The sequence below is a fragment of the Oratosquilla oratoria genome, chromosome 33 (genome assembly GCF_046742065.1).
Source record: "Oratosquilla oratoria isolate Oo_2021 chromosome 33, ASM4674206v1, whole genome shotgun sequence".
In the NCBI taxonomy this organism is placed as follows: domain Eukaryota; kingdom Metazoa; phylum Arthropoda; class Malacostraca; order Stomatopoda; family Squillidae; genus Oratosquilla; species Oratosquilla oratoria.
In genome coordinates this window covers 43,231,983-43,254,713 of record NC_134809.1, presented here as the reverse complement: position 1 = coordinate 43,254,713, position 22,731 = coordinate 43,231,983, and the positions used below count along the sequence as shown (strand labels likewise).

General features: G+C 41.0%; 1 protein-coding gene across 1 annotated transcript in view; it reads right to left on the bottom strand.

The window, feature by feature from the left end:
* The window catches only part of LOC143017864 (growth/differentiation factor 8-like), a 255,401-nt gene that overhangs the window by 8,970 nt on the left and 223,700 nt on the right, over positions 1-22,731 (bottom strand). Inside the window, exons 2-3 of the mRNA XM_076172849.1 lie at positions 5,606-5,805; positions 5,296-5,463 (exon numbers count right to left, since the gene is read on the bottom strand). Of these exons, the coding sequence (XP_076028964.1) occupies positions 5,296-5,463; positions 5,606-5,805 (368 nt within the window). The remainder of the gene's footprint in view (positions 1-5,295; positions 5,464-5,605; positions 5,806-22,731) is intronic.

Here is a 22,731-nt window from a genome sequence, read left to right as displayed (position 1 = left end):
TTGTGACAGCATATTCTAATTTCGGTCTTATCAGTGTAACAAATATTTTTTTAACCATCTCCTCATCTATGTAGTCGAAGGGCACTTTCATTGATCTTAATAAGTTATAAGTCTCTCCAAATAATTCATTTACATGTTTATCAGGTGTCAAGTCACTTGAGATGATTACTTCTAGGTCCCTTGTCTGAATCGACTTTTTTGACTTCTTTGTTTCCAATTGTGTATTTACCTAGTTGCATTTTACGGGAAGGGAGCTATGCTCGTGGTGTCCCGTCTTCATATCCCGTTTTATCTAGACTGTTTTTAAATACGTGTATCGTTTTTGCACACACCACATTTTCATCTAACTTCTTCCAAACGTCTACTGTATTACCCTGTGGGGAAAGCTGTTCTTTTTCAGATCTCTTCTATAACTTTATTTTCTTTCCGTGTCCTCTTGTATCTCTACTATTCCATTTCATTAGATCCTGTGTGTGTGTGTGTGTGTGTGTGTGTGTGTGTGTGTGTGTGTGTGTGTGTGTGTGTGTGTGTGTGTGTGTGTGTGTGTGTGTGTGTGTGTGTGTGTGTGTGTGTGTGTGTGTGTGTGTGTGTGTGTGTGTGTGTGTGTGTGTGTGTGTGTGTGTGCGTGTGTGTGTGTGCGTGCGCGCGTGGATATTTCTAATACCCAGAGCTGAGTTGTTCAATAACATTTCATATCATTTCTGTACTAACTACAACGTTGTATAGGAGGCTATTGAATATCACAACTGAGAACATTTCAACTCAGTCACGGTAAATAAAAAAGTTCAATATCAATCAATCAACCAGCCATTTTAAGTCCACTGCTGAACAAAGGCTTCTGCCATACAATTCTGTGAATCGCACGACTGCACCAGCCTCTGCCACGTAACTCCTGCAAATTTCTCTATCTTATCTCCACTGTTTGTCTGATATTCTTGCACACTTCCCATCCCGCAGCGTCCACTCAGTAACACATTAGCTCCATCGCTCATCATTCGTTCACACTAACCAGCCCAATTCCACTTCCTCTCTTTAACCGCCTCCAAATATCTCACTCCAGTCTGCTCTCTCACTCCACTTGCCCTCTTCCTGTCCTTCAGTGTCATTCATACCACTGATCTCTCCATTTTCCTCTGTGTACTCCTTACTCAGAGAAATTCAATATGATCACTTAAAAACATCACAATTGGCATCCAATGTTTCGTCGTCAGTACTTTCCCTAAGATCAACTTAGTTTTCCAAAGTCGACATTTCAAAAGATATTGCTTTTTTCGTACTCGAGCCCTCACGAAATATAAAAAACAACGTTCTGTTACTGATAATAATTTATAAAAATGTAAATTTTATCACGAAATGCATGCTTGCGTTTCCAGTACAACATTATAGGAGCCACCGAAGTAAAGAACTTGATATAAATATCATATACACAATTCCAGCACTAAAGCTGACAGAGAAGAACGTCAAAGATCGAAAGTGGATTTATGAGTTTTTGGGCAAGTGGAACTCTGATCTCTGTGTCTCTGTCCCGATCCTTTTTTATTTATTTATTTATTTACTTACTTATTTTTAAGAGGCTCGATGCCCCAACTTCCAGAACGACAGATTTTTTCGCAATGATGCCATTCCTCAATAACTCAAGACTCTAGGAACCACAGGCTAGAGTCTAAAATTGACATATTTATATTTAAGACGGAAATAGGCAAGAATTGGCTTACCAACCGAGTAGAATAGACACAACGCTAACATGTTTTACAAAACTCATAACATCAAAATTATTTTCAATCCGAAAAACTTCAAAATTCATATTTCAAAATTTAGTCCCTTGGTGGAATACGGATTATGCCACAACTCGTAGAGATAAGAATTTTTTTCCGCCGGTTCCAGAGACAGACCGTCCTAGAAAATTCCTCTTAGCAATAGAAAGCACATTTTCTAAAATTCCCCAATGGTACAACATTTCATTCGTACGAGCTTTATCCTGACTTATTTGTCGGCACTTGCCTTTTTTCTCACGTTGGATTTCTTGGCAAATCCACGTATCAACAAACTCTGAAATTTCCAACTCCAGATCAAGGAAAGAGACCTGAAAAATCTAATAAACTACCTTTAAATCTACGATCCTCCCTTTCCTCAAACATTCGAAAGACATAATTTCTCCGAACAACTACTGCCCAATTGTTTGTCAAATCTTAGATCCTCCATTCCTACCCCTGTCTGACTTACAAAATCCACCCAGGGATAATCTGAATGGGCCGAGCGGTGGCCCAGTGAATACCGAGACATATTCATGAACAGATAGTTGTGAGTTCGATTCCCAAGAAAAAAAAAAGCGACTTGCCTTAACTGACAGGGCTTGGCTCTGACATGGGTTTCTTACTTCTCATTGTTTGGTGATTTGATCATTTGAACTCCCTAAAGCTTCAAATAGGTGTCCTTTTGTCGGGTGCCATCTCACGTTGGTATCCCACTAATGAACAACTGTAACCATTACTAACCTTGTCACCTACCACGCACGTGATCCACATGCATGCGACATAGCACTCCCTCCCCTTTTCGCTGATTTCGCTTTCCCAGACCTCAGCAACCTAACGCAGCAGAATTCAGACAAACAGGATATCGCCACACGAAGATGCCTAATGTCACCAGAGAAACCCATTAAACCCCCTTTATTATACCTGCCCCTATTATATTACCCATAAGCTAACATATATATATATATATATATATTTCTAAATAGAAATGTAGTAGCACATTTGTAGATAACACACAGGAACCCACAGTCGGAGAAAGAATAAACTTCGAATAAAGAATAATCCTATATTTCGGCTATCAACTGTAGCCCTCTTGTACTTTCCTGAAGAGGGCTACAGTTGATAGCCGAAATATAGGATTATTCTCTATTCGAAGTTTATTCTTTCTCCGACTGTGGGTTCCTGTGTGATATATATATATATATATATATATATATATATATATATATATATATATATATATATATATATATAACATATCTAACCATACCCACCAACTATACGACTAACCCCCATAAGTAGAACTGACCACAATGCCTAAATGTACAAGACTAACACATTCACTTACGACAACCCACTAACCCCCTATATTACGCGACGATAATGTAACCAAGACAGCAGAGCTGGGCAGGTCAAGAGCCTGCCAGCTAGACCTGGCTAGGTCAAGTGTCTGCCAGACACAGGTGTGCCCGAGGTCAAGGCCCGGCACTTACTGTATTTTGCCCAAAGAGCCCATAAATAGCTTGTTATATTTCAAACCAGATAAACTTTGGAGTTTATCTCGCCCGCATTAAGTCTACCTTATGTAACCACAACAATTACCGGGTTACACAACCCGACAAAGCAGGTCGGACACATCGATGCACTTCGTAGATTCCATCCCATCAAACAGACTTCTAAATCACCCTTCAGTCCACATTACAAAACGTGTGGCCAAAATTGCAGTGAGTAACAACCCATGGCCCACTTGCCACTAGCAAAACCAGCTTTTTGAGACATAAATCATATGCATGAGAGAACATGGCGTTCTCGTCTCACTCATAAGAACAGAAGAACATAAAAAGGAGGAGACTGCAAGAGACTATAAGGCCTACATTAGGCCACGCCCCTTATGATCTGTCATCCCTATCCATAAAGTTATCTCATTTTCTCTTAAAACAAACAATAGGTACAGCGCCCACTACATCAAGGTTACTAAGTTTATTCTATTGATAAACCAGTTCTTACTTATTTCCTTCTTAAACTAGGACTGCCCTCTCAACAGTGCCTGTCCCCACCTTTACCTCAAACAAGGACCACAATGAATCACATTTTAGGAGAAACCCTTGTCAAAGCGTGATCACATTGGGTTATTTTCCTTCAACCTCCAATTAATCGGCGGTACCGCCCACCTCCGGCACTTTTTCCGCCGTAAAATTATGGCAAACTATTTTGTTTTCTTAACAGTTTACATAGAATGTCATTTGATATGCTGGAGGAAAATAATTTTTCTTCAGCATATCATCAGATTCCTTCTCGAAAGTTGTGGGCTGAAAATCTGTTCCAATAATCGGAGGAAAAATAGTCCAGTGTGATAAGGCCTCTGTTCAGTCCTCACAAGCGTAAGTGCCGCCCCGGAGCAAAGTTCTCAGTGACCCCGCTCACGGGCTCAAAGCCCGTGGGAGTGACATTTCACTCCCCCCCCCCCAAACAAAAAAAAAAAAAAAAAAATATATATATATATATATATCAGTGACCCCCGCCCCAACATCACTACCACCACTATCCCTCACTGCCTATAACCCTAGTTTGTACAACGTTATTATAGGATACCGGTATACATAATAAAAGAAGAATTTGCTGCGCGTGCCGTATAATTTGGTGAAAATTAATGAGTAAGAATATTTTTATAAATATTGGAAAACAAGTATTCTTCAGACTGCAATGTGGTTTTGATAAGAAAAAACATTTTATATTTTATTATTTCTAACGCAAAAATCACCGAATATGGTAAAATAATCAGTGCTTCTTTGACCTCTTTGTATTATAATTATTTCATCAGCCTTGTAGACAGCAAGTCTTGATGTGGCGTTCCTATTTCGACATAATACAGTCTGTTTATGTTATGCATTTTTACATATACATATATATATATATATATATATTTATATTTATATATATATATACATATATATATATATATATATGTATATATATATGTATATATATATATATACATACATACATATACCAAGGCTTCTTCCCCCTTCCAAGGGAGGTAGCCAAAAAGGGAAAGGCATAAAAACACTCCCACCCATTTCATCCCTAAATACACTCCACACCCCTCCCACCCTCCCTCTCATCTGAGCACCTCCTGGATGACGGGTCATCCCTGCACCCTGCCCACCGCCCTGGGTCAGAAGCAATGTCGCAAGACACAGTACATCCACAGCAATATATACATATATATATATATATATATATATATATATATATATATATATTATAGTTGGCTAACAGACGATTTCAGTCAGCTAAGGGTACTCCATAACGAGGAAAATGAGACCGTGTCTCTTCGCCAGTCCAGGCGAGCGATATATCACAATTGTATCATCTGTCTTGGGCATAATTGCGAAAATTACCATTACATTTGACCAGCAAGCTAAACTATCCAGATAATTTTCTATTTTCAAACGATAGTAGAACGGATTCGCCAGACCTGGCAAAATATTCTTATTTTTTCCAAATGTTTTAAAAGACACTGGCCTCAAAGGTTGAAACTTACGTAGGAGCGAGATTCGCTAAGTTGAATGATTTGCGTGTCGGTGGCTTGAACCACGACGCCTTGATTCTCATCTGGGTTTTCGAACCATTGGCGAACCAACTTGTATAAATCAATCTTTATCCAAGTTCCACGGTGAGGATACACCGTCTCATACACTGTAGAAATTTCCTATAAATAATAAAAGAAAATACTCAGTTATAGCCACAATTGCAGCGATATCTATTTAGAATTATTATCCCATATCAAAAACACCAATCCTCATGACGAAACAAGAACGATGTCAACAAATGATGGCATAAATGCTGCTTACCTTTTGTCTGATATAATCTTCAGGGTATTCTGGTTTTAGAACTTTATATATCGTTATGGGAATTTTACTGTGATGTTCCTTAAACACAGGCTTCAGCCACAAGTGTAGAAGGGCTTTTCGTACCTGCAGCGTCCTCAGACTATCCGACAAGTTGAAATACAATATTTCCGTGTTGGGGGGCGCCTGAAGACCCTCTGGAGCTGAAATAAAGAAAGAAATGTTATAGGTAAAGTAATAAATCATGAGTGAGCTAAGAATATAAATAAATGGCTGTGGATTAGCCTGGACATCGTGCATTGGGCACAGAGAAATGTTCATAGGTATACTCTACCTGTCCTCTTTAACTGGACCTTAGATTGGTGCCTGTGTGGTGGGAAACGCCCAAAAATATTGTTTGATTTCATCTTAGCTAGATCTGCGAATATTGTATGCATACGTCCGTTGCTCCGTGTCGAGACGCTCAAGCAGCGAGTTATCCCCCATTCTGTCTACTGGACCAAGATCTAAGAATATAAGGTCTAACCACTTCCGACCGAATTTCGAGGGAGTTGGCGCAGCGGGCCCGTGAACGTCACCTGGCTGTTCAAAGTGGGGTTAGCGGGTCCTATAGCTGTCAGTTGAAGCTGGTCCGTCGTTCGAAAATGACGTCGCCTTCGCTCGCACCGCTCCACTCAATTAGTTATATTCTGACAAATATTATATAAAATATATATAAATATATATAAAATATTATAGTTCCTGTCTATATATATGAATATATAATATATATGATATATAATATATATATATATAATATATAAAATATTATAGTTCCTGTCTTCCTTGGCGTTTCACAGTTTTCTTCAGTGTATCACAAAGAGAAAATGGACGCATCCAAATGACGTCAGAAGCTGCGCAGAACTGCTCCAGCGGTTAGACCTGTTTACTTAGACCTTGTACTGCACTACCTCACACGTAAATACACGTCATATAGCTTTCCCGCCACTGCGACTGTCCCGCCGCGCCAGACTGTTATTAACACAAGCAAATGTCTTTTCTATTTACCGTTCTCATTCTTTTATTTTATATTTTATATTGATTTGTTGATGATCACGACGTATCGTGTTATTTTGATGTCTGATGTATCTAAAGTAAGTGTTGGTGAGTGAGTTTCGTTCGGTGGATACGTGCTGGTATTAGGGGTTATGAATGTTGATACATTGTTAAAGACGCAAGACATTTGTTTCCGTGTGTAGATATCTGTAGGTGCAGTCTGTATGCAGTTATTGTTCATACTGTCATGTTCTGTGTAATCTGTCATTTGTTATATGTGCCCTGGTCACGTTAGGCTAGCAGAGCCCGCCTATAGATTCATTTCTTCTCTAAAATGGGACTTATAATTATATGCCATTGCCTGAGCTTGCTATAGGTTGTATAGTTTCAACAACTGGTCTTAACCTATTCGCCGAGTCTCCTTGGCTGATTTAAATCGCTTGGCGTGAGTCAGCACAATCGTACAAATTTTGAATAGCATTTAGAATGAGTATTCGAGAATTACCTCGCCCAGCGTCAGCTAGAATAAATGTAAATACGAAAGGCTCAAAATGCTCCCCCGGCTCCCGCGTGACTGATAACTAATGTGGTCTGGAGCACTTGACGCTGCTGCTGGTCAGATCTGGCGCGGCTTGGAGCACAGATTCTGTATTGTTCGTGACAGACGAAATGTAGTGTGTCGGATTGGCTCAAGTCATAGTGGTGGAAAATGCAATCGTTGGGACAGGCCGCAGCACACTGGGTAAATGTGTGTGTGATTCACCATGGTGTTGGATCACGTGTTGGACTCGTGATCGACAGCTATTTCCCTCCCGGAAGAGAGCTTAGAGCTCATATATGACCGACCTATGGGTAATGCTGTGACCTTACATGACCCCCCACACTCCCCACGCACGAAAATTGGAGTAACGACTCACAACGCAGCGATACTGAAATTATTTCAGCCCTGGGCGGCATTCGAACCCGGACCACCGTAGTGGCGGCCGGGAATGTCTGTGTGTGTGTATTTACCTAGTTGTATTCTACGGGAATGGGGGGCTATACTCGTGGTGTCCTATCTCTGTATCTCGCAATATATAGTTTGTTCTTAAAATCATGTATGTTGTTTCTACACACTATTGTTTCGTCCAATTTATTCCAGACATCCACCACTCCGTGGAAAGCTGTCTTTTTTCAGATCTCTTCTATAACTGTCCTTTTTGAGTTTCTTTTCATGTCTCCTTGTTTTTCTTCTATCAAGGACTCCTATGCCTTTCATAATTCTGTAAATGGCCAACAGATTGCCTTTCTCTTCTTTGTTCCAGGCTTGGTAATTCCAGTTTAGACAATCTTTGCTCATATGTCAGTTTTTAAAGTGTTGGGGCCATCTTTGCCTGCTCTTTGTATTCTTTCTATTTTCCTTATATTCTTTTTTGTACTAGGTGTCCATAGTGTCGCTGTGTACTCCGGTCTTCTCAGCGTGACTAGTATTTTCTTTACAATTTCTTCATCCAAATAATCAAAAACCACTTTTATTGATCTTAACAAATTGTAGGTTTCTTCGACTATTTTTCTTTTTATGTTTTTCTGGGGACATGTCATTGGTGATGATTACTCCTAGGTCCTTTTCGGAACAAACTTTCTTTACTTCCTTTCCACCGATTTTATATTGTCCTGATATTCTTTTTTTTTTTACTTTTTCCAAATTCCATTATACTACATTTCTTAATGTTGAAGTCCGCTTCACACTTCTGACTCCATTCCCAGATCTTGTTCAGATCTCTCTGTAGCGATTCACAATCTTTTCCCGTACTTTCTTAATAGTTTTGCGTCATCTGCAAAGAAGTTCGTGTTACATTCTACACCTTCATCCATATAATTTACATATATAGCAAACATTATCGGAGCCAGTACTGAACCCTGTGGCACTCCACTTATCATTTCTTCCCAAGTAGAGTTTTATCTCTGAGCACAACTCTCATTTTTCTTCCATGCAAAAAATATTCAATCCATTTCAATAGTTTTCCTTGTATACTTCCTGTTGTTTCAAGTTTTCTTAATATCTTTTGTGTGGTATTTTATCAAACGCCTTTTGTAAGTCCAGGAAAGCAGTCTGCCCATCCGTCCCTTTCTTGTATTATATCTATTAACCTTGAATAGAAACAGATCAAATTTGTGGCACATGACCTTCCCTGTCTAAATCCAAATTGTCTGTATATTGTTCTCCTCCAGATGTTGTCCATCTACTTTTGATAACTTTTTCACAAATCTTGGCTATTGTATTTGTAAGGGAGACCGGTCTGTAGTTTGTTGGGTCTCCCTGTTGTGTGTGTGTGTGATTCACCATGGTCTTGGATCACGTGTTGGACTTGTGATCGACAACTATTTCCCTCCCGTAAGAGAGCTCATATATGACCGATCTATGGGCAATGTTGTGACCTTACACGCACACCCACCCAACTCCCCGCCCACGAGGGTTGGAGTAACAACTCGCAGCGCAGAGATACTGAAAATTTTCAGCCATGGGCGGGATCCAAACCAGGACCGCCGTAGTGGCAGCCGAGAATTCTAACCACGCGACACGAGGTGTGTGTGTGTGTGTGTGTAAGCTTACCATGGCCGCACAGAGCAGGAGAAACAAAGTTATAAAAAAGAAAAGAAAAAAGAAACACCGGATCTTCATTATCACCATGCGGGAGGCAAATGCATGAATACACTATCGTTACCACGACCTTTGAGAGAAAACTTGATGACTGCAGTCTATATATTACTACAAAGGCCACACTATAAAGTACACTGTTCCCTATGTCGGCAACCACACACCCCCACCCCCGTACCCCCAATCCCGTCCACTACAGCGAGTTATCCCCCATTCTGTCTGCTGGACTACCTCACACGTGAATACACGTCATATAGCTAGCTTTCCCGCCACTGCGACTGTGCTGCTGCGCCAGACTGTTTACACAAGCAAATGCCTTTTCCTCTTTACCGTTCCCATTCTATTATTGTATATTGTATATTGATTTGTTGATGATCACGATTATTCCAGCTCCGTTTTACCCATTCAGTTCAACTGACTTGTAAAGATGAAGCCGTCTTTTTATTTGTTTATTTAATTATTTATCTACTGACTTATTTATAAAGATGTCTGGCTTCTATGATGCGTCTCTTCTGATCTAGTATAATTTGGGTCACTAGAAACGAAAAGTCTATTTGTTCTCTCCGTCACACACTGTTAAATGAAATGGCTTGGCGCAGTTAAGCTGAAAGGTCAAATATCACTAGATAATCTTATTTTGGCTATTTTAATTTTATTTCATCCAATGTCCCCTGGTCTTTATAGATATTTTCAATTCTTGTAACCTATGAAACGGACTTACGCCATTATCTCAATATGTAACGGTATTTTTTCCCTTATGACTTAGATAATCCTCTGCAGTTTCCAAGTTTTGGTTATTATGAATCATTTTACAGATATGAACTCAAACCTTCACTTATTAAAAGAATATTGAAATAGGATTGAGTCCAGTTGTCTCTACATGTACTGACAATAAAGTAAAGGGGATAAGAGTATCCACGGAGGTCGTAGTTCTTATAAAAAATATTTGCCTGCAGACAGCGTGGATAGATCTGATGTTTCCCTGGAATCTTTACGTGGATGATCCTCACTGACAGAGAAGAATGTTGAACATGCTCATGTGCTGTCACGGCATTTGGTTGGAATTGACCCCAAGCCATCATGGTGATTTTGTTGGAACCAAAGTCGTGAGGCTAAAATTCATGTTTATTTTACCAATGTATTCATCCCTTTATGAGGCAGGATATACTAAGATAAAATCGTGTAGGTTACTCTAAGATTCAATATAGTATTCTGAATCAATGTTATTCAGTGAAATCCTGAATTAAAAATGCAAGTTTGCTATTTTTAACAGTAGTATGATAAGATATTTTCACATGAGACTCAGTCTATTTTCTATGCATTTGATGAATGTTTCATTTGCATTAGTATTGTCTTGATTTCCTTGTAGAATTATTGTACAATGAAAAAAAAGAAAAAAACAGTCTTTGAAGCCGTCATAGCAGGTATTCATTCCACTGCTGTGAAATAGAAAAATCTGACACCAAAACGACCAACAAATGGAAGAAAGTTTTTGGAGTGGACACATCTATAAAAGTTTGAATCTGTCCGAGTGGTCCGATCTGTACCAATTCTGTCCGATACACGTGTCTATATCGCCAACGTCATCACTTCAGAAATATCACAATTTCCAGCAGTTTCGCCACTAGGAAATTTTAAAGATGGGCATTTGTTATACATGAATGTATCAAAATAACACGAACAAAAATCCTGCAGGCCTAGGCCTAAGTTGGGAACTTGCTGAATACAAAATTTTAGTAAGAAAATATCTTAATAATGGAAGACAGAATTATTCCTTTTCACAGAGAAAAGGTACACGAAGAACTGGGAAAGGAAAATTGCAAGATAAGCAAAAAAAGTGAAAACGAACTTTTATAGTAAGGAAGATGTTAATTAAGAGAAATATTGATTCATGACGATCAAACTAGGGTAGTTCTTTTCTACAGAATCATTGTGAACAAACTGCTGAACCATTATGGTGATAACATTTCCATTACACCACTCAAAAGACTAGTAGTCATATTTAGCCAAATTGTATCTTGGATACTATCATGTATTATGGCAACGCATGGTAAGGCTAGTAACAATGTGTAGTCGTATCGTAGTGTGGACAGGAGCATGCGACCAGATATGTACCTCTTGAAATGCGCCAACAAAATTTACACATTATCGCATCCAGTGTCAGGAATGTCTGGGAGAGGGTGCCATTGAACTGCAGTCCCCTCTCCCCCCGGCTGACGCACGCTGTCGGACGTACGATGTTTCAGAGAATGCTTCCTTTGCTTATGATGGTCCGTCAAGACGACAACAACGATCACGCCCTACACTCCTCTTCGTGACATAGATGTGGTCTTGTGTATCATCGTGACGTAAAAGATGTAGTGGTGTGTACTGCCGTGACGTCCGTAATTTGTTTATTTGACAGTTAAAAATTCTAAATTCAGAGGCAGAGCTCCTACCAGTCGGTATTACATCAAAATTAAAAGTTGGAAACTGTTATAGGCGCCCCCTTTTGACACAGAAAGCGCATCTCTTCAAGAAGCAGATCGACTCAATTCATACAATGAAGAGAGAAATAATGGTGGACAGATACAAAAAGGGTGACATAAATACGGAGAGTACATAACCAATTTTGTGATGAAAACGCGCCATAGCAGAAATGAAAAACACAGATTTCAAAAAGTGTACGGACGAAGATGCTCACCAGTGGATACTCGCTACTGGTGTTAACCTCTAAACCAGATATAATGTCTACACAGTCAAGTTCCCCGAAACAAAAGGACCCAGTGTCAAGTCCTGAATGCACAACCCAGTACATATTAAATCCCTACCTGAAATGCATTGCACCAGAAAACTGATCGTATACTGGAGATAATTGAAGAGAAGATGATTGTACTACAGCATTGTCTGATGATGTAGATATCCAGAAGCAGGATATAATGGCTGGTAGGTGTGGAATATGGCCCAAGGCGAGTGTACAATGAATATGGAGGTGGAGAGAAGTCCTCATGTGACATCCAATGAAGAATGCAGCATTCGATTGTGTTGGTCCAGGGGAATGAATCCAGAACCGTTTAGAATTTTCTGATTAACCCAACCCTACCCTTGCATATTCATTTACATATGTATAGGGTTGCCAACTCTGTTAAACTACAATGAAGGACACAAAAACTTTATTGATATTTATCTAAGTGGCTATAGATCATAATGGATGCCAATATTAAGTGCAGATGAAAACACCAAAAACAAGAATGAGAAGACATTTATTTCACCTTGATCAAAGAATTTTAATCTTTAAAAATATATTTGCCTTCTTTTTGCTGCCTTCAGAAAATTTGTATCATCTTTTGATGTTTTTAGCGAATTCCAAGCAACTATCTTTTATGTTAGAATATATGAGTTCATTCTTAATTCAACAGAGCATCAGTTCCTTTCATCTCTCCATTTAGATGACATTAAACTAACAACTTTCTCATAATAAGATGATGGTCTGAATTGATAGTACAAAAGAAACTATTTTGGTTTGAGTTTATGGAGAGTTCAGAGCTTTTGATAATGTCGAAGTTTCTTTGAATTAATACTACGTCATCAAAAAATTCATCCATCTTTAATTTAAGCTTTCCTTCTAACTTCAAATATTCTACTACCTCTACAAATTTCTGAAACTGGGAATGAATGGCCTAAGAAACTTTGATAATTAGCCGAATGTTGAATTTTTATCGAAATCTGTTCTGTTTTTCCAAATACCTGATAATAACATGAACTGTTGGCACTACTATTACAAGTTTTCTCGCATAAATTTCACTGTTCTTCTGGTATTTATAACAAATTACGGCTCGATTTTGTGAAGGGCTTCATCGCTACCTTGTATAATGCGCCATATTTGTTTAGGTTCTTCGTGAGTTCAGTTGATAGACGGAGGCATTGCCTTTTCAAACGTCCAACGGCACCTACTTTCTTCCTCTATTTATTTATTTTTTCCTATTTTTTTTTTGTGGTGATGCTCAGATTAAGGAACATCGTTTATGATTTTCTGGTTTTCCCTAAATGAACGCATTTTTTTTTTAATGGAGAATTGAGTTATACATAAAATGAGGCTATGCGGTATGCGGTCTGCTGTCTGCTGCTCTGTGCTTCTGGTATTGTGCGGACTAGAGTTGACAGAGTCTGCACCCTTACAAGATATAAACACTTTTGCAATCACGTCTTGAGAGCAGGAAATTGAACTACCAGTCAAAACGATTTCAAAATAAAGGACAAACAGTGTAATTTCAAATGTCAATAAAGGACAAGGACAAATAGAGCTGAATAAAGGACTGTCCTTTGAAATAAAGGACGGTTGGCAACCCTACACATGTACCATGGATAATGTAGCCATGTCAAGTTATTTTGTTTATGTTTACGACAGATTTGTTAAGATACTACAGAGTAAGTGAAAAGACGGGGCAAAGATGATCATTTCCATGTATGTTAATAAAATGTATGAATGTTATAATGCATTCTAATGCATCCGTCCATGATCTTTACAATTGTTAGATACTGAGATAGTTTAGTGTACAGTTTGATTACATATATTGTGTTCACTCTGGATAATGTTGATCAAATAATACTAGGATGGTTTGAGTATACAGAGAAAATGGGTGAAGAAACATAAATAAAAAGAATGTGGAAGGCAGAGGTAGATGGGGCTTGAGGTGAAGACCGAGAATGGGATGAATGAACGAGGTGAGGTGGGTGGGTTGGGGGGGGGGGCTTGGGTACAGGGCCAATGCTTGTTGAACAAGGGAGAGGAAAAGAGACTGGTGTGAGTGAAAAGTGGTTGTGAACATATGGTAAATTGATGCAGACCAAAGGGGTTCCCTGTTTGCTAAGTGATGAGGATAGAAGGTCGGATCCTGCTGAGGAGGAGCTGTGTCTTATTGCATTGTTTCTGACCTGAGCGGAAGACGGGCGAAGAGGGATGAACCTTCATCCACAAAGATATAATGAGTACAATATTTTCTAAGTCCGGTGGTAGCAAGTTGATAAATAAATAAATAGATAAATCAAGAACCTCCACAAACTCGTCCAGAGGCGGGGTGGAGGTTGGTGCAGTTGCCCCCTACTCTGGATTTTTTTTTTTTTTTTTTTTTTTTTGGTGAGATAAAGAGTAAATGGCTTGTAACGGTTGGCTGAAGCTGGGTGACCCAGTAAGGCGATATGCGGAAGATTCGAGTTTTCAAGTGTTCTCTATGATGATGATTTGGTTTAACGTGGCGAACTCCCCCCTATCAGGAGGCTAGGACGATATCCCGTCCAAAGGACTTTGTAGCATGGAATTTGATTAACCATGCCCTTGGTCCAACTCGCTGGCGGCAGAGTTTAAACTGCCGTCACCTCGACCTTCGCCGCAAGTAGCGACGCTCTAACCCGCTCGGCCAGCGAGCATCCTGAAGTACTATCTATGAAAAGAATAAAATGGGAGTGGCCCACATCACACTAGGGCGTGGGGTAGGGGGAGCACCTGATCTTGTCAATCGTGCTTTTGCATTGACGAGTAAAACTGTTTGAATACACACGTATTATAATGTCCGCAGTAGTAAGAAAAAATTCACTCCAGAGTGAATATCTTAATATGGTAGAAGAAACCCCAAATTTGGCCATTAACTACCCCAAATACTTTCGAATTCTCTCAAGTGTGTAGCAGTCATATGAGGAGTGAGAACAGTGTTCTTGATTATATCGAGTGTGTTAAAATTGTGTATATAGTGATTTGCTTTTTCATTCTGTCGAGCCGATTGTCCTCAAGTGTTCCGATGCTCTGGACCACGTGGGTATTGGGCAGAGTTCATCATCCTCACTTCTGATTGGTTCGTTCGTTGAGTAGATTTATCACCGCATCAATGATATGCTCGCGTCATACAGGTGTGTGCGCTTCGACAAAGCAGACTCTCCCCCCCCCCCTAAAAAAGAAATCAACAATAAACAGCTCTTCTATCCTTGGAGACAATATCGCGCCGAAGAGGATTCACACAAGCTTCTGAGGAGTTCAACAGAACAAAATGCTGAATGTTTTCATCTGTGATGGTACTGAAGTCCTTGAAATATCGACTGCATAAAAAACGCAGCGCCCCTAAGAAGAGAAGCAAGACTTCCTCTAGGCACTGTAAAATGCATACGAAGCTCAATGTATAACGTAAACGCAAATAAAGTTCTCAGAAGAGAGGAAGGAGAACGGGGTACTTGGGGCCTGGAGTTGGGAGATCGTAGTGTAGATGGTGAAAGACTATTGGCCTTTGCTACGAGAAATGGCTTGGCTGAGATGAATAATACTTTCAAGCACTGTGACAGCCACAAATGGATATGGTATCGATGGAGTGGACAGGACAGATACAACGAGAAATCCATGGCAGTTCCAATATTAACATAATCATATAAATTTTAACGATGTCCTAATTATATCCTCTGTGTCAAGATGATAACCGTCGATTAGTGGCGGCAAAATAAGGCAGATGGAAAATACCTAAAACCAGCAGAGTAAGACACACTGTATATTGGAAAAATCTATTGTAAAGTTACAATCCACCAAAAAATTAGAAGTAGATCCTGACACAATGGTAGATTCTGATAATGATGTATGTGATGTTTTCAGATGGAATTGATACACTTGCTAAAGAAAGCAAAGTAGCTCATTATTGCCATAACTGTCTGAAACCTGGGTCCCGTGCTGGCGAGGCCGCCTAGCCAAGGGCATCAGGATGGTCTTAGTCCAGACCGATTATCTTCGATGCATGGCTCTGTCGAGGTCTCACCAGCCTTCCACCACCTGATCCTTGTCGCATCAGGCTTGACCACCCAGCCCACTAGGAGCTCCAAACGTGCCCATAGTGATCCATTCGCACGCTTAATATAGTATGCTGCAAGTGACTCTATCTCGATATTTCATCATTCCTCCCTCTATGCCGACACTATAGCGGACTCTCATCAACTACCATCTTGGCCATCAAGGAAGAGGCGTTTCTTCTGGGATTCGCTGGTGGTACCACAGAGTTGCACTAATGCCACTGATGTGACCGAAACCGGGAGTTGGACTTGGTTGCTTGCGTCTGCAGACTCAGGTGCTTGCGCCCACGTCACGGCTAACTTCTTTTGCTTTTGTCCATTGGGAACTGCATGCTGCACTGGGCGGGGATCAGGGCCCTAGGTGAAGAAAGGGGCATTTCGTTGGCACGCAAGAATTTTTTGTATAAAAGATTTAGCTGATTTTGGCACCCAAACTTAAAAAGGTTGCCCACCCTTGACCTAGGCCATCACCACTAACGAGGACAAAGGGAAGGGGATTAGCGTTAGGCTCTTCACGCCCATAATGCAGGTGCGATTTTCCACTAGAACAGCGGTCATCGGCCCGTGGGCCGGATCACACTCGCAAGGTCAGTTCATCCGGCCCGCCGCCACGCTCTATATGAAAAAAAAAAAAAAAAAAAAAAAAAAAAAAAAAAAAAAAAAAAATATATATATATATATATATATATATATATATATATATATATATATATATATATATATATATATATATATATATATATATATATATATTCTAATATATATATTCTGAATGGGTTCCAGTGATTAGAGATACATTTTAACAACCACAATGCACTTTAATTCTAAGCCATCAAAGGCCAGCATGCTGAAATTGAAATGTGGTACTGCCCAGGACTCGAACCCGGCATCCTCATGACAAGTGCGACAGTGACTTTCCAACTAGGCTATCAAGATCTCTCTCTCTTGATAGCCTAGTTGGAAAGTCACTGTCGCACTTGTCATGAGGATGCCGGGTTCGAGTCCTGGGCAGTACCACATTTCAATTTCAGCATGCTGGCCTTTGATGGCTTAGAATTAAAGTGCATTGTGGTTGTTAATGTATATATATATATATATATATATATATATATATATATATATATATATATATATATATATATATATATATATATATTCACTGTATTGTATCGAACAAAATGGTCGTGGGACCCGAGCTGGTCATTCTTTCAGTTATCGGGCCCGCTGTGACAAAAAGTTTGGTGACCTCTGCACCAGAAGGACGTGCAATAGGCCGCTTAAGACGACCGGTAGAAAGTCATCTGACTCACGAGAAAGTACTGACACAGCTATAGCACCACTTCTACTGGTCTTGTACTTACCCCGACACAATCTGCTGCTGTTAGTCCCGTCACAGCTCAATACACATCGGCGACCAACAAAGGTCCCTCTTGAACAGATCACCCTTGTCATATGACCCATCATATCTGGTAGAGGAGAGCCAACTAGTGCTTTTGGTTGATATAAATGCAAGCCTCGATGTCCAAGAGTTCTGCCTATGCCTCCTGAGCCACGATACATCTAATAAATATCCCTTTAAAGTGATCGGTGGCAACAGCCACCTTTTCTACACGACTATAATTTATTTTTTCCTACAGACTTTTGTTACTCTCCCCCCCCCCAAAAAAAAAAAAAAAAAAAAAAATCCTGCGCTAGCGGGTGGTCTGGTCTGCCCTAGGTAGTCTATAGTCCACGTACTATGGAGGCTTCATCCTATCTCGTTCTTCGTCGGGTTCATGTCGGGGAAGTTGCCCTCTACCAGTTAAAAAAAGAAAGAAAGAAAAAAAACACGAAACGTCATCAAAATATCTGATCAAAGTAAACGAAGGTTGTCGATGCAGCCTCACTCGCCTCCTCATTCATAATATGACGGGGGCAAACTGCTACCTTCACACAATGACGTGGAGGGTACGACTGACCTCCGGGTACCTTTCGACTATCTCGAGCTGGTTCGTCATTGCCCACTCACTGGTGTAACATGAGCAACTCTCAAACAAGCAGGGGAATAATTGGTTCTTGAAAAAAAAAAAAAAAATGAAAGCCACACTCAGGCTAGGCGCTAAACAGTGGAAATCGCCCCGAGAAATAATGAAAACATATCTATAGGATCAGCTCCCGAAACAAAATTATTTTGATCTGACTAGAGCAAACTGGGTCTGAGCTTACCGGAGTAGTTAACATAATAATGAAGAAGACTGCAAGAGATCATAAGGCCTATACTAGGCAGCTCCATGTGCCTTACTACCTTTCATACCTATCCATAAAGTTATCTAATCTTCTCTTAAAACGACCAATGGTTGCAGCGCTCACCATATCATGGTTACTAAGTTTATTCCATTCGTTTACTACTCTGTTGGTAAACCAGTTCTTGCCTATTTCCTTCTTAAACCTAAATTTGTCCAGTTTAAATCCATTACGAGTCCTGCCCTTGTTAAAGCCCCTGGCCCATTTGAACACCTTGTAGCGACGATGCTATTGTGAGAAGAGAAAGAGGTTTGGCTAGTTCGTCTCTTTTACTATTAAGGTATAACTAAACAGATTTTACATGCGACCAGGAGCCGATATATATATATGTATATATATATATATATATATATACATATATATATATATATACATATATATATATATATATATATATACCCCGTAGGTAGTCACCCGTGGCACGTAATTACATAATTGCACTGGGTTCGGTTAGGTCGGGTCAAGCAGGGTCGCACTGTCATAGGCGCGTCAGGTCTGCCCGCGTGAGCGACATAACGCGCGCTCAATGCCAAGTGGTTATCGTGATTTGTACAATAGTCCCCTTGGCATCAGAGGGCGTCCTACACGTGAGAACTTGGTGGGAGGAATGTCGAGGTGTGCCGGTTTTAGGCGGTCGATGGAGACCCATCATGGTCCGCTGGAGATAGAGATGCGGAAGGTCTTGTCCTTCCGTTCAAGGGCAAGATGGGGTCCAGTGTAGGGACGGGTGAGTGGTGGTGTGTGAGCGTCCGATCCCAGGAAGACATGCATTGAGGTGTGGTGTTTTGGGAGGTTCCTTGACCGCCCGGTGATGTGTCGGCACGCAGGGGACGAATTTGCCGACAGTGCGTCGCAGTTGCTGTAGGCTCTAGGGAGAATCCCGTGGAGGGAAGAATTCTGCAGGCACGGCGAGGGGTTGGCCGAGGACCATCTCTGCTGCAAACACGTTGAGGTCGTCCTTGATGGTTGTCTGGAGGCCAAGGAGTATCCATGGTAGTCGGGGTAGCCAGGAGCCGTTGTTGCAACATGCCATAAGAGATACTTTGAGTGAGCAGTGGGTTCGTTCGACCATACCGTTGGCTGCAGGGTTATAAGAGGTAGTGTGGTGGGCTGTAGTGCCCAGGAATTCAGCGAGGAACTGCCACAGCCGCGACGTGAAGCAAGTTCCTCGGTTGGAAGTGACGTGCTCCGGAAGGCCAAATCTGGCGATCCACCCATTGAGGAAGGCTATAGTGCAGGACGAGGTAGTACTATCCTTCATGGGGATGGCCTCCAACCAGCGAGTCTTATCAATGGCGTTGAATAGGTAGCGATGGCCTACCGAAGGGGAGAGCAGACTGACGACGTCGGCATGAATATGTGCGAAGCGTCGTCGGGGCTGATAGAATTATCCTATGCCTGATTCAGTGTGACGATGAATTTTCCTTTGCTGGCAGGTGACATAGGATCTGGCCTACTCTTTTGCGTCCTTGGAGATACTGTGCCAGCTGAATTTCGTCTTCAGGAGCTTCGCAGTGACGTGTTCTGAAGGGTGACACAGGCCGTTTATTAAGTTGAACACTTGACGTCGGAAGGCGGCTGGGATGAAGGGTCGTGGGTTGCTGGTACTGATGTCAGAGAGGATGGTGTACTTGTCGTGGAAGGTAACGTCTGCCACTCAATGGATGTGATGGATGTCCTATAGGCAAGTGTTTCAGGATCTTCCTGTTGCTCTCTGGCGATGGCTTCGTAGTCGAGGCCGAGTTGAACTGCGTCGATGGCTATTCGGGAGAGGGTGTCGGTGACAGGGTTCTTTGTACCGGGGAAGTGCTTGATGGTGTAATTGAACTCGGCGATGGCGGAGAGGTGGCGGCGCTGTCTGGCAGACCAAGTGTCCTATTGTTTTGTGAAAGCGTGCACCAAAGGTTGATGGTTGGTGTTGATGACAAATGAGGACCCTTCGAGGAAGTGGCGAAAGCGACGGACAGCGTGCTGGATGGCGAGGAGCTCTTTGTTGAAGGTGCTGTAGTTGAGCCTTGGAGAGTTTCCTGCTGAAGAAACCGAGGGGTGTAGGTGTGTCATGGAGTTGTTCGAGCACACCCCCTATGGCGACATTGGTGGCGTCCGTTGACAATTGTAGCTGGACACCTGGTGCAGGGAAAGAGAGGGCGGTGGCATGGATAATGGCTTTTTTGATGGTGAAGAAGGCAGGTCCTTCAATTTTCCGTGAAAGGCGCTATAGAGTGGATGCAGTGATGTTAGAGAGGAAACTGTAGTAGAAGTTGACCATCCCAATATATATATAATATATATATATATATATATGTATATATATATACATATATGTTATATTCAACGTATGCAACACCTTCGATGACTGGCGTGCACACGCACGCACACATATGCTACAAGATGTGGTTTCGACGAAAGCTACGAATCTCCCTAGGGACTTCTGTGGCCAAGCTAACCGACCTTTCTTGGCAACGTCCTTTTTAACAAAGGATTCTGGGCGCTCAGGTCAAGAACAATACTCGCAGCTGTCTCTCGGATCACCGCAGCAGCATCGGCCGACGTCTCAACCGACACGACCCTGCCTTCCAAATATTCTTCAAATTGTCAACCTTTGTATATATGTAAAATATATGTCTCCGAGCTTTCCTGAGGGCTTGCCGTGTATGTAGTAGGAGGATCAAGAACGGCAACAGAATGTAAGACAGCGAAACCGGTCAGGAATAAAATCAGGAACTCGGAACTATATATATATATATATATATATATATATATATATATATATATATATATATATATATATATATATATATATTTATACGGTACGGTACCTAACCCGTAGCAATCCAGCCAATCACCATCCACCTTCCGGGTATAAAAGATGCTGATCTTTCGACTATGCCTATTTCTGTCTCATAGCATACGGCGAATTACTCGGACTCCTGCCTATGGAAGGCAAAGTCGTCTTATGAAAGAGAGAGAAGATTGACAAAAAGCTTTGTCAAAACAAGCTTGCCATTTCATTTAATGATATATATATATATATATATATATATACTGTATATATACATACATACATATGTATATGTATGTATATATATATACATACATATACATACATATGTATATGTATATACATATATATATATATATATACATATAAGTCTAAATAAAAATATTCTTCTAAAAAACGCTGTGGAAGTCGGGGACAGGTGGTATTACGGTGACACTTTGTCCTAAAAATATTCTTCTTCTTCTTCTTCTTCTTCTTCTTCTTCTTCTTCTTCTTCTTCTTCTTCTTCTTCTTCTTCTTCTTCTTCTTCTTCTTCTTCTTCTTCTTCTTCGCGTTCCTCTTCTTCTTCTTCTTCTTCTTCTTCTTCTTCTTCTTCTTCTTCTTCTTCTTCTTCTTCTTCTTCCTCGCGTTCTTCTTCGCGTTCTTCTTCGCGTTCTTCTTCGCATTCTTCTTCGCGTTCTTCTTCGCGTTCTTCTTCGCGTTCTTCTTCTTCTTCGCGTTCTTCTTCTTCGCGTTCTTCCTCGTGTTCTTCTTCCTCGCGTTCTTCTTCGCGTTCTTCTTCCTCGCGTTCTTCTTCGCGTTCTTCTTCGCATTCTTCTTCGTGCTGGGGATCCCATGTTGGGGTTCCGCCGCGAGGGCGAGGCCGAAGGTGAAAACGAGGGATTAGAGTGCGGAAAGCTGCGGCCGTAGGCCGCTGTTTGCGCAGCCAAGCTCCCGGCGAAGCCGGGGAGGGCGAAGCCCGTGGCTTGTGTATATATATATATATATACACACACATATATATATCCTGATGCAGGGTGTACTGCCCTGTTCAATAATAACAAAATGAGTTGTATTGCATTTCCTCGTCAATAACCGACGCCAATGGTATGTTTGAAAAATATGGATGAAATATATGAAACTTTTTCCTGTAAAACTCATCTACGCGCACACACATCGGTTTATTGGTGCAGTGGTGCCTCGCTCTACAGCTAATTCAACAATCTTAGTTCTAGCCCCCGCCCAGGGTGGAAAAGTATCAAAGCACTGCAACCTGGCACCCCAACTCCGGTGCGCGCGCGCGCGCGCGCGCGTGTGTGTGTGTGCATTACAAAGACAAGAAATATGAAAACAACCTGAGATATTTGCACATGTTTTCTTAAGAGAGAGAAAAAAAACGTTGATACAAACCTTTAACATGTAAAATGGAATCAATACCATCAGAATTTGTAATATTTTCATAATCAAAGGCGAGTAAGGGACACTATCCCTTTCCCTTAGATATTCCCAGTTCGATTGGCTGATTTGTTTTCCTTTATCATAATGTGTTACCAGAGTGCTTTCCCTGGCAGGTAGATTAAAAAAATAAAGGAAATCATGTCTTTTAGAATC